This window comes from Phoxinus phoxinus (assembly GCF_949152265.1).
Source record: "Phoxinus phoxinus genome assembly, chromosome: 2".
Lineage (NCBI taxonomy): Eukaryota > Metazoa > Chordata > Actinopteri > Cypriniformes > Leuciscidae > Phoxinus > Phoxinus phoxinus.
Window position 1 is genome coordinate 53,865,834 of NC_136877.1, and position 12,392 is coordinate 53,878,225.

The 12,392-nt window shown below is 46.2% G+C and overlaps 1 protein-coding gene across 2 annotated transcripts in view; it reads left to right on the forward strand.

Moving 5' to 3' along the window:
* Window positions 1–11,881, forward strand: part of LOC306994729 (mitogen-activated protein kinase kinase kinase 11) — a 47,570-nt gene extending 35,689 nt beyond the window's left edge. The window contains exons 6-11 of one of the 2 annotated variants that reach the window (XM_079605510.1): window positions 5,047–5,154; window positions 6,266–6,425; window positions 6,523–6,626; window positions 7,065–7,526; window positions 8,164–10,370; window positions 11,474–11,881. In XM_079605510.1, coding sequence (XP_079461636.1) covers window positions 5,047–5,154; window positions 6,266–6,425; window positions 6,523–6,626; window positions 7,065–7,526; window positions 8,164–8,735 — 1,406 coding nt within the window. In that variant the 3' untranslated portion in view covers window positions 8,736–10,370; window positions 11,474–11,881. Of the gene's footprint in view, window positions 1–5,046; window positions 5,155–6,265; window positions 6,426–6,522; window positions 6,627–7,064; window positions 7,527–8,163; window positions 10,371–11,435 lie in introns of both variants that reach the window. The other variant, XM_079605511.1, reaches the window with a different exon arrangement.
* Window positions 11,882–12,392: the final 511 nt, after the last annotated feature.

Genomic DNA, 12,392 nt, shown 5'->3' on the forward strand with positions numbered 1-12,392 from the left:
ACTATGTGTGGTTGACTGTGTGTGGTTGACTGTGTGTGTTTGACTGTGTGTGTTTGACTGTGTGTGGTTGACTGTGTGTGGTTGACTGTGTGTGGTTGACTGTGTGTGTTTGACTGTGTGTGTTTGACTGTGTGTGGTTGACTGTGTGGTTGACTGTGTGTGTGACTGTGTGTTTGACTGTGTGTGTGGTTGACTGTGTGTGTGACCGTGTGTTTGACTGTGTGTGTTTGACTGTGTGTGGTTGACTGTGTGTGGTTGACTGTGTGTGGTTGACTGTGTGTGGTTGACTGTGTGTGTTTGACTGTGTGTGTTTGACTGTGTGTGTTTGACTGTGTGTGGTTGACTGTGTGTGGTTGACTGTGTGTGGTTGACTGTGTGTGTTTGACTGTGTGTGGTTGACTGTGTGTGGTTGACTGTGTGTGGTTGACTGTGTGTGGTTGACTCTGTGTGGTTGACTCTGTGTGGTTGACTGTGTGTGTTTGACTGTGTGTGTGTAACTGTGTGTGTTTGACTGTGTGTGGTTGACTGTGTGTGTTTGACTGTGTGTGGTTGACTGTGTGTGTTTGACTGTGTGTGGTTGACTGTGTGTGTTTGACTGTGTGTGTTTGACTGTGTGTGTTTGACTGTGTGTGTTTGACTGTGTGTGGTTGACTGTGTGTGTTTGACTGTGTGTGTGACTGTGTGTTTGTCTGTGTGTGTTTGACTGTGTGTGGTTGACTGTGTGTGTTTGACTGTGTGTGTTTGACTGTGTGTGTGACTGTGTGTTTGACTGTGTGTGTTTGACTGTGTGTGGTTGACTGTGTGTGTTTGACTGTGTGTGGTTGACTGTGTGTGTGACTGTGTGTTTGACTGTGTGTGTTTGACTGTGTGTGGATGACTGTGGGTGTTTGACTGTGTGTGGTTGACTGTGTGTGGTTGACTGTGTGTGGTTGACTGTGTGGTTGACTGTGTGTGGTTGACTGTGTGTGGTTGACTGTGTGTGGTTGACTGTGTGTGGTTGACTGTGTGTGTGACTGTGTGTTTGACTGTGTGTGTTTGACTGTGTGTGTTTGACGGTGTGTGGTTGACTGTGTGTGGTTGACTGTGTGTGGTTGACTGTGTGTGGTTGACTGTGCGTGTTTGACTGTGCGTGTTTGACTGTGCGTGATTGACTGTGTGTGTGACTGTGTGTTTGACTGTGTGTGTTTGACTGTGTGTGTTTGACTGTGTGTGGTTGACTGTGTGTGGTTGACTGTGTGTGTGGTTGACTGTGTGTGGTTGACTGTGTGTGGTTGACTGTGTGTGGTTGACTGTGTGTGTTTGACTGTGTGTGTTTGACTGTGTGTGTTTGACTGTGTGTGGTTGACTGTGTGTGGTTGACTGTGTGTGTTTGACTGTGTGTGTTTGACTGTGTGTGGTTGACTGTGTGTGGTTGACTGTGTGTGGTTGACTGTGTGTGTTTGACTGTGTGTGGTTGACTGTGTGGTTGACTGTGTGTGTTTGACTGTGTGTGTTTGACTGTGTGTGTTTGACTGTGTGTGGTTGACTGTGTGTGTTTGACTGTGTGTGTTTGACTGTGTGTGTTTGACTGTGTGTGGATGACTGTGTGTGTGTGACTGTGTGTGTTTGACTGTGTGTGTTTGACTGTGTGTGTGTGACTGTGTGTGTTTGACTGTGTGTGGTTGACTGTGTGTGTTTGACTGTGTGTGTTTGACTGTGTGTGTTTGACTGTGTGTGGTTGACTGTGTGTGTTTGACTGTGTGTGTTTGACTGTGTGTGTTTGACTGTGTGTGGATGACTGTGGGTGTTTGACTGTGTGTGTTTGACTGTGTGTGGTTGACTTTGTGTGTTTGACTGTGTGTGTGTGACTGTGTGTGGTTGACTGTGTGTGGTTGACTGTGTGTGTTTGACTGTGTGTGTTTGACTGTGTGTGTGTGACTGTGTGTGTTTGACTGTGTGTGTTTGACTGTGTGTGTTTGACTGTGTGTGTTTGACTGTGTGTGTGTGACTGTGTGTGTTTGACTGTGTGTGTTTGACTGTGTGTGGTTGACTGTGTGTGTTTGACTGTGTGTGTTTGACGGTGTGTGGTTGACTGTGTGTGGTTGACTGTGTGTGTTTGACTGTGTGTGTGTGACTGTGTGTGGTTGACTGTGTGTGTTTGACTGTGTGTGTTTGACTGTGTGTGTGTGACTGTGTGTGTTTGACTGTGTGTGTTTGACTGTGTGTGTTTGACTGTGTGTGTGTGACTGTGTGTGTTTGACTGTGTGTGTTTGACTGTGTGTGGTTGACTGTGTGTGTTTGACTGTGTGTGGTTGACTGTGTGTGTTTGACTGTGTGTGGTTGACTGTGTGTGTTTGACTGTGTGTGGTTGACTGTGTGTGTTTGACTGTGTGTGGTTGACTGTGTGTGGTTGACTGTGTGTGTTTGACTGTGTGTGGTTGACTGTGTGTGGTTGACTGTGTGTGGTTGACTGTGTGTGCTTGACTGTGTGGTTGACTGTGTGTGTTTGACTGTGTGTGTTTGACTGTGTGTGGTTGACTGTGTGTGTTTGACTGTGTGTGTTTGACTGTGTGTGTGTGACTGTGTGTGTTTGACTGTGTGTGGTTGACTGTGTGTGGTTGACTGTGTGTGCTTGACTGTGTGGTTGACTGTGTGTGGTTGACTGTGTGTGGTTGACTGTGTGTGTTTGACTGTGTGTGGTTGACTGTGTGTGTTTGACTGTGTGTGTTTGACTGTGTGTGTTTGACTGTGTGTGTTTGACTGTGTGTGGTTGACTGTGTGTGTTTGACTGTGTGTGGTTGACTGTGTGTGGTTGACTGTGTGTGTTTGACTGTGTGTGGTTGACTGTGTGTGGTTGACTGTGTGTGGTTGACTGTGTGGTTGACTGTGTGTGGTTGACTGTGTGTGGTTGACTGTGTGTGTTTGACTGTGTGTGTTTGACTGTGTGTGTTTGACTGTGTGTGGTTGACTGTGTGTGCTTGACTGTGTGGTTGACTGTGTGTGTTTGACTGTGTGTGTTTGACTGTGTGTGTTTGACTGTGTGTGGTTGACTGTGTGTGTTTGACTGTGTGTGTGTGACTGTGTGTGTTTGACTGTGTGTGTTTGACTGTGTGTGTTTGACTGTGTGTGTTTGACTGTGTGTGTGTGTGTGTGTGTGACTGTGTGTTTGACTGTGTGTGTGTGACTGTGTGTGGATAGGCTGTTCTGGGTTATTGTAGTGCATTATACATGATCTAGGATGTTCAGGATTAGTAGTGTATGGTTTCACAGCTGCTGCTAGGGTGTGTGGGGTACAGTAGTTGCTAACAGACATAATCAGTGTATGATCAGTGTGTGATCAGTGTTTTCAGATGTTATTATAAGCAAATGGCGCTCTCAGAGCCTCTAATTATTACTTTACTTAAGATATTAATGAGCTGCAATCGCACAGTAATGAGGTGTTATGACACTAGAATGGAAAAATAACAAGTTAACATGTAACCGAGAGCAGAACACCGCAAACACACACATTTCTGCACATCGTTAATAATGAACCATGTTGTATTAACTGTGGTTTCTCGGTTAAGAGGAGATGCACAGGTGAATATCTACTAATATTACCTTACTTTTCCAGTCAATTATTCACTGTGCATTAAGACAATTGCTTTGTAGTACAAGTTTTTGTTGTTTAAATACGCAAGTAAATATGCACTAATTTGCATACATTCCCAGAAGATCGTCATGAACACTGGATAAAGTCAAGTTCAAAATTATATATATATATTATTATATTATATATTATATAATAAACATATTTCGTTGACATATTAGAGTTAAAGGTTTTTATAGAGGGGATTTTTGATGTATCTTTGTATCGCTCCATAAATCAGAAAATACTGTCAACAGACAGAGAAAAAAAAAAAAAAATTTCACCATGTTTTTAGGAATAAAATGTTATAAAAATGAGGTTGAATGATATATGAATAAACCCCTCAGAATACACCTAGTTACACTGCACCGATACTAAATGTCTTTGCTGATCCCGACAGCCGATTGTTCGGAATGATATCGCCCAATGCCGATGTCAATAGTTTGATTTCTTAAAGAAGAATAAATCTCTCCCAAATAATGCTGCAAACTATACAGGGAAGCCTCTCATTTGGTACACTTTAATATCAGAGGTTAAAATGAACAACACAGATATATTCAACTGCTCTTTATTTCCAGATTTAATATTTACATATTTAAATCTTTTAAAAAAGGACTTAAAACCCATCTTTTTAGAAAAGCTTTTTATGGCTAAAATTTTTATTTGAATGTCTCTGTTTTTAATCTGTTTTACATTGTTGCACTTTGAGGTCATCGAATTGATGTAAAGTGCGTTATAAATTAAATGTATTATTATTATTATTACACGCAAATTCACACGCTATTTTTCAGGGCAAGAGTAAAGATTCTGACTGACAGATATCACTATAGTTACCCAGTTGATTAATCACAGCACATTAAGACAAGTGTTTTGTATTTCACGTTTTCTAGGTTATTTTGTTTAAATGAACAAATTATGCATTATTTTATCACTAATTTACATACATTTCTAGAATATTAATATGAACACTGGATAAACCCAGGTTCAAGATTTTTGTGTGATTTTGTTGAGATATTAGAGATAAAGGTTTTTATAGAAGGGATTTTTGATTTCTGTTTTTATCACTCCATAAATCAGAAAATACTGTCAACAAACAATAAAAAACACATTTTCTCCATGTTTTTAGGAATAAAATGTTATATAAAATCAGGTTGAATGATATATGAACAAACCCCTCAGTAGAAACCTGCAGAATATAGATATGAATGAAACTGTACATTTTGGTGAATATAAATTTCACAGAATTGGAGAAAAAACTAATTTATTGATATGTATTGTAATTGAAATCTGCGGATGCAAATAGATAAAGTGTAATAAATAAACATACGTGTTTTCTCCACCGAGTCTGAAAGAAGGAGTGTGTTCAGCTGTTGTCATGACTCGTGTTACACATGTTGGCCGTGGTCTGATGTGAATATCTCCTGTGTTCATCGGTGTAGACTTCATCCATAAGATCACGGTGCAGGCGTCTCCGGGCTTGGAGAAGAGGCGTAACTCTCCAGATCTGGGCTCGCCGTCCATCGGCCCGCGCTTCCGAGCGATACAGCGTGAGTGTGTACAGAGATATATACATCACTCCCTCTATCTCTCCTTCTACATGACCTGTGTATGACCTCGGCTTCCTTTAACTCACCTATACAAGACTTTACAGTGCTTACTTACGGCTTGTTCGGTGAACTTATCATTACTTGTGTTCTTATATGCAAACTATTGGTAGCTATATATAGTCGTATATAAACCTCATATCGCCATACCTTTATTATGCATTTATTTTTCATAAATCGTAGTCTAGCTTTTGTCATCAACGCTGCTTTAAATGGCCTGTTCAAAGCACTTCATCCTGTATAACATGCGATTGGCTAATGACGGAGGAAACGGAGTGTCCACATGTAGCTACAGTAAACTTGACCTGTACGGAGATGAGAACGTAACAATGACGGATAAAACATGCAACCTTGTAAGTCCATTTGAGATTGATTTTATCAAAATGTTAATAATATAATGACACGTGCAAGTGTCTGACCATATATAAAGCCACAGTTTTAAATTTGGCAACACAGCATGAATTATTTAAAAAAGCACAGTGTTTTTTCTATTTCCTGAAAAGTAGCAGAAGAATGTTTTGGAGACACGAGGTTGATATGACCTTTTATACATTAATTGACTATTTTTTATTTTCAGTTTTGGAATAGATGCCATTAAAGTGTTAACATGCATGTTTATTGCAATTAAAATTGGTATCATCACATATTTTACTATGATCATGGTTACTGCTATTATGAGCTTAATCAAAGTAATGTGTTAGCATGAGCTGAAGTTTAATAGCAACTTTATTATACAGCACAATTTAAACAACACAAGTTGACCAATGTGCTTTACAATGTCACACAGAACAGAAGAAGAGAGAAGATGCCTGTACAGTGAGTCCCAGTGTTGCCGAACTCTCATTACGAGGGTGCATGTAGACATGAAGCTGTCCTCTGTTCTTGTGCTCTTCAGTTTCAGTGATCATAACGAGAGATCGCGTTCACTTGTTCTTCCCGTTTAGACTTCAAAAGATCCGTTTTCCATCAGCGTGAACATGCATTTCTTCAGAAGCACTGTCACCACAAGGCGGCGCTGTTGCTCTATGATCTGAGTTTGTTCTGTGTGTCCCAGTGAGTCCCAGTGAGAGTAAGTGGAGTTCGGTTTGGCCGCTGGAGTCTCTTCCGCTCAAGCAGACGAACGGCGAGAGGAGATTCGCTCCTCATCAGGGCCCCAAGAGCCCCAAGAGCCCCAAGAGCCCGAAGATCCTCCGGCTCAGCGCGCAGGAGAACAGGTGAGTGTGTGCTCGGAGCGTTTGTGTGCTGAACAGATGAAGTCACGTGGTCTGATGCGTGTGTGTGTGTGTGTGTGTGTGTGTGTGTGTGTGTCAGTCTGTCGATGAGAGCCAAACTCCTGGACATGGACAGTAATGAGAATGACGAATCTAAAGCTGATTTCGAGGAGTACAGACCCGTCACACCATCCAGCCACAACGGTAACACACACACACACACACACTTTCTTTTATTTATTTCCCCCAAAAAATTCTATAAAAATTCTGACTGGCCCCAAACTTTTGAACGGTAGTGTTTAATGTTAGAAAAGCTTTCTACTTCATATAAATGCTGTTCTTTTGAACTTTATATTCATCAAATTACACAAAATTACACAATTATTTTCAACACTGATAATAATCATAAATGTGTCTTGAGCATCAGATCATCATATTACACTGATTTCTGGAGGATCATGTGACACTGAAGACTGGAGTAATGATGATAAACTCAGCTTTGATCACAGGAATAAATTACACTTTACTGTATATTCACATAGAGAACTGATGATTTACTATATATCTTTTGACTGGTAGTGTGTGTGTATTTCTCATGTGTGTGTGTGTGTGTGTGTGTGTGTCTGTGTGTGTGTGTGTCAGAGGGTTCAGAGAGTGAGGAAGGGGGTTCGTCCCCGTGTGGTTCCCCGAAGCCGGATCCCCGGGGTCTGGCGAAGAACACGCACCGTTCTCTGCTCAGCAGCGCCGCCCTGCTGGCGTCCGTCGCTCTGGGTCGCTGCCTCGAGGCCCAGCACCCCCCCGCCCCCCCGCCCCGGGCCTCGTCCCGCACTCACCTGCCCGCGCCGGAGCCGGAGCCCGTGGGGGATCTGATCACCTTCAGCACAGACTCTCTGCCCCGGGGGTTCCTGGACTCTCTGAAGCCTCCCGAGGTCAGGCCGCTCATGCTGACGCCGCCGCCGCCGCCGAACCCCCGGGACCGGGACCGCCGGACGCAGGACAGTGCCGGAGACGGGCCGGCTCACGCTAACGGAGACGCCGAGGTCTCGCACCACAGCGGAGAGCGCAGGAGGAGGGCGAGCCACGGACTGCACTCCTCACAGCTGGGTAACTCAGCTCTACCTTTACTTCTCGGCACTTCATGCAGCTCAGTGTGTCTATGCAGGGTTTTACTTCAACTATCGGCCAATCGCTGTCTAGAAATCCCATCAGCATGAGAAATGTTTAATGCAAATATTAAACTACTGTACAAATTCTCTTTTAGCTCGCAACGCCACAGTCATGGGTCTGAAGGATAAAAGTATACATTTCTTTGGATAAAAGGATCTGCCAAATGCATAAATGTAGATGAATGTAGTACCAATAACTGACAGTAGAGCATTGAACCGTTTAAAAATAATTAATAATTAAAGTAATGTGGTGTTATTGTTATGTGTGCACTAATAATTCAGCAGATATTTCACCATTAAACAGGTTGGTACCCATCAAATGAAAACGGTATCAACATGTATCTACACTGCAATTACAATTACTGTTCTAGTAGAGCCTGAAAACAAAGAGCATAATAGGGCAATGTTAAGTAACTTAGAAATTAAGGAACCAGTAATTATTTAACATAAAACAACCCAAACTTATGTTTCTACTAGTGCAATGAAAAATGTAAACACACTAAACCAAGCATTTACATGTGTGCATTAATCCGCAGCTCTGCTGACTGGAACTGATTCACTTCTCTCTTTATTAGTGTTGGACCTTCCGTTGTTTGAGGCGGAGGACAAGTCTCCGATGCCGTTCGCCCTGTACCCGGACCCCCGCTTGTGGAGCCCCAAAACCCGCCGTCTGGAGGTCAACATCGTGCCGCGCCCGCGCCCGTCCCCCAACCGGCCCCGCATCGACCCGTGGAGCTTCGTGTCGGCCGGTGCGGTGGACCGAGCGGGCGTTAGGAAACCCGTCAGCAGTCCCACGAGCCCTCGCCTGGGGTTCCGGCCCTCGCCCAACAACCCCTTCATGAACTGTGACCCCTTCCCCTCGCCGGACTGTGACCCCTTCAATCTGAAGGTGGACCCTTCCATGAACTCGGACCACGGATCGACCTTTGACCCCTTCTCCACCCCCTTCCCGACCTCGCGCTCGGCGCCCTGCTCGACCAACGGCAGCCCGAATCTGTCAGTGCGGGTCGCCCCGCTGAACCCGGCCGACTCCCCGCTCGTAGACCTGGGCTGCGGCCGGCCGGGGGAAGAGCGGGTCCACCCGCGCCGGAGCCTCGGCCTCAGCCCGTTCCGGTCCCCGGCGCTGCCCAGAGACGACCGCTTCTGAGCCACGAACAGGGCCGCACCGCACGTCCAGATTAAACTGACATCGCGATACTGGTCAAGAACTGGGAATATTCCCAATCCAGACTCGCTAACAAAACCGCCTGCTCATTCGAGAGCTATTCCCCAAATATAGCTGTTCAAGCCCAGACAGCGACATAGTGCCACACCAGGGCCACATCCGGGCCACAACTGGGCCACATCCGGGCCACAACCGGGCCACATCAGGGCCAAATCCGGGCCACAACCGGGCCACATCCGGGCCACATCCGGGCCACACCAGGGCCACAACCGGGCCACATCCGGGCCACATCCGGGCCACAACCGGGCCATGTGGGTTCAGCTCGGGATGCACCAATATGAACATTTTGGCCGAAACTGATTACCGATACTTCTTTATATTTGAAAGGCGATAACCTATAAATCTAAATCCAAGTTTTTATACACGTTTGTGAGAGCCTGATTACTAAAACCAAAGTCTCGCCATTAAACCCATGTCCAAAACACACAATTATAATGTTCTCATGATCATTTTATGTAGTCTATACGACACATGTTGCACTTACAGTATTTTCCTTTAATGCAATTCAAAACCATCATGTTGAAGTCACATCTGAGTCTCAGATTAAGGAAATAATACATTATTTATTGTCTGGAATGTATCGGCCACATTTTTGTTATTGGGCGGATCCGGATATGGTGGCCGATATATCATTCCTGTTTTTTCAAATATCACAATATATATATTGCAGAAAAAGTGAATCTCGTGATGTCAGTTTTTTCCACTGTCGTGCAGCCCTACTCCATGCCAACTCTGGGAAATGAAACCACAGGAGATTCCCACTGGATCTGGGAAAGGAGGAGTGTTGAGTGTTGGTCATTCCTGTCGGATGGGATGATCCGCTTCAAGGCCCGATATAGTCCGGGCCGTGTTCTGTATCGCTCTTTCTTAGGGGGAACAAGAACGAAATACTTGAGCAATTCTGACCTCGACGAACTGAAGAGAAATATGGCAAAGAAGGCGGAGCCTCCGAGCCACACCCACCTATTACATCATCACCACCGACCAATGACAATTCAAAGGTGTTTCTCAGAAAGTTCCCGAAACAAACTCCAACTTTGTGTCGGCCTGATTTTGTTTGAAACTGTCACGCTAATTAATGTTTCACCTTCGCTTGAAGTGTGTCGGGGTCTTTACGGTCTAATGTTCAGTCTCTGCAGCCAAACTCTTATGATTCATGCCCAGAATTATTAATTACGGCGATAATGTGCGGGAGAATCCATTACGCATCCAACGCATGTGCCAAAGAACGTTTCCGTGATTTCACACGAGCAGAAAAAAGAGAAACGTGCGTTTAAATGCGTGGAGAAGCGCTCTGCGACCTCTGACCTCACTGCTGGTGTTTGGCCAGGAGAACTGGACTGGACTTTTAGCTTTATTATTTACAGTGGAAATGAAGCAGTCAGTCAAGTTCACATTACCGGTATTGAGTAAACTGATTCCCACTGTAAAGTAGAGCCTCAAATCAGTGCTTTCCTCTCGTTTATTGATTTGTTCTTTAAATCTAGACAGAAAGCTGTTCCTCTAGTGTTGATCTGCAGTGTCTCGTCTCTCTGTCTCCCCCTGCTGGAGGCCGCAGTGTCTCGTCTCTATATCTCCCCCTGCTGGAGGCCGCAGTGTCTCGTCTCTATATCTCCCCCTGCTGGAGGCCGCAGTGTCTCGTCTCTCTGTCTCCCCCTGCTGGAGGCCGCAGTGTCTCGTCTCTATATCTCCCCCTGCTGGAGGCCGCAGTGTCTCGTCTCTCTGTCTCCCCCTGCTGGAGGCCGCAGTGTCTCGTCTCTATATCTCCCCCTGCTGGAGGCCGCAGTGTCTCGTCTCTATATCTCCCCCTGCTGGAGGCCGCAGTGTCTCGTCTCTATATCTCCCCCTGCTGGAGGCCGCAGTGTCTCGTCTCTCTGTCTCCCCCTGCTGGAGGCCGCAGTGTCTCGTCTCTATATCTCCCCCTGCTGGAGGCCGCAGTGTCTCGTCTCTATATCTCCCCCTGCTGGAGGCCGCAGTGTCTCGTCTCTCTGTCTCCCCCTGCTGGAGGCCACAGTGTCTCGTCTCTCTGTCTCCCCCTGCTGGAGGCCGCAGTGTCTCGTCTCTATATCTCCCCCTGCTGGAGGCCGCAGTGTCTCGTCTCTATATCTCCCCCTGCTGGAGGCCGCAGTGTCTCGTCTCTATATCTCCCCCTGCTGGAGGCCGCAGTGTCTCGTCTCTATATCTCCCCCTGCTGGAGGCCACAGTGTCTCGTCTCTATATCTCCCCCTGCTGGAGGCCGCAGTGTCTCGTCTCTATATCTCCCCCTGCTGGAGGCCGCAGTGTCTCGTCTCTATATCTCCCCCTGCTGGAGGCCGCAGTGTCTCGTCTCTATATCTCCCCCTGCTGGAGGCCGCAGTGTCTCGTCTCTCTGTCTCCCCCTGCTGGAGGCCACAGTGTCTCGTCTCTATATCTCCCCCTGCTGGAGGCCGCAGTGTCTCGTCTCTATATCTCCCCCTGCTGGAGGCCGCAGTGTCTCGTCTCTATATCTCCCCCTGCTGGAGGCCGCAGTGTCTCGTCTCTATATCTCCCCCTGCTGGAGGCCGCAGTGTCTCGTCTCTCTGTCTCCCCCTGCTGGAGGCCGCAGTGTCTCGTCTCTATATCTCCCCCTGCTGGAGGCCGCAGTGTCTCGTCTCTATATCTCCCCCTGCTGGAGGCCGCAGTGTCTCGTCTCTCTGTCTCCCCCTGCTGGAGGCCGCAGTGTCTCGTCTCTCTGTCTCCCCCTGCTGGAGGCCACAGTGTCTCGTCTCTCTGTCTCCCCCTGCTGGAGGCCGCAGTGTCTCGTCTCTCTGTCTCCCCCTGCTGGAGACATTCATTTTTCCTTCAGAAGTCGGGAGACTGTGTCTGAACCCTGTCCTGCTTTATCTTTCTCTCGTTTATCTGCGCTCTCGAGTCTTCATGCTCAACTAACTCAAGCATTTTATTTGTATTTATTTAATATGACTGATCACTTCTCAAAAGCAATATGCAAAGGATTTTAGATAGATTTTTCAGCAATAATATTAAACGGTATAACATCACTCCTGTAAACCTTAGTTTAGATCTCGCAATTCTGTTTTGTTTTCCACCACAAAAAAAAAAAAGTTGTTTCCCCTCAGAACCACATTATAAATTCACAATTTAGACGTTTCTCTGAATTCTGAGGTTGTGTCTCGCAATTGACCGTTCACAAAGACCCGCCCCCCTTAGTTACTGTTGCTATGTCCGACAACCTACGCCGCTCTCACACACACACACACACACACACACACACACACACACACACACACACACCATTAACCGCGGAAAGACGTCAGGACACTCCGCTTCTCAAGCTCCAATAGGCCCTATGCACCGCTGCACTACTTCCTACAACAACAATAATCAGACACACCTGGATTAATCAGTTTGGCCAATCCTGGCAGACAGGAAACAAAGGAGCCTGCACAAGTTCAGGAAGTAGTGCAGCAGTGCATAGGGCCTATCCTCCAGCGTTAATCTACTAACTCTCCTGACTGCTGGCGGACAAAATGGCGGATGGCGAAGTATCATTGGTCAGATCACCTGTCAATCAAGCTCCCTGCGAAGGGTCAATTTGGACCG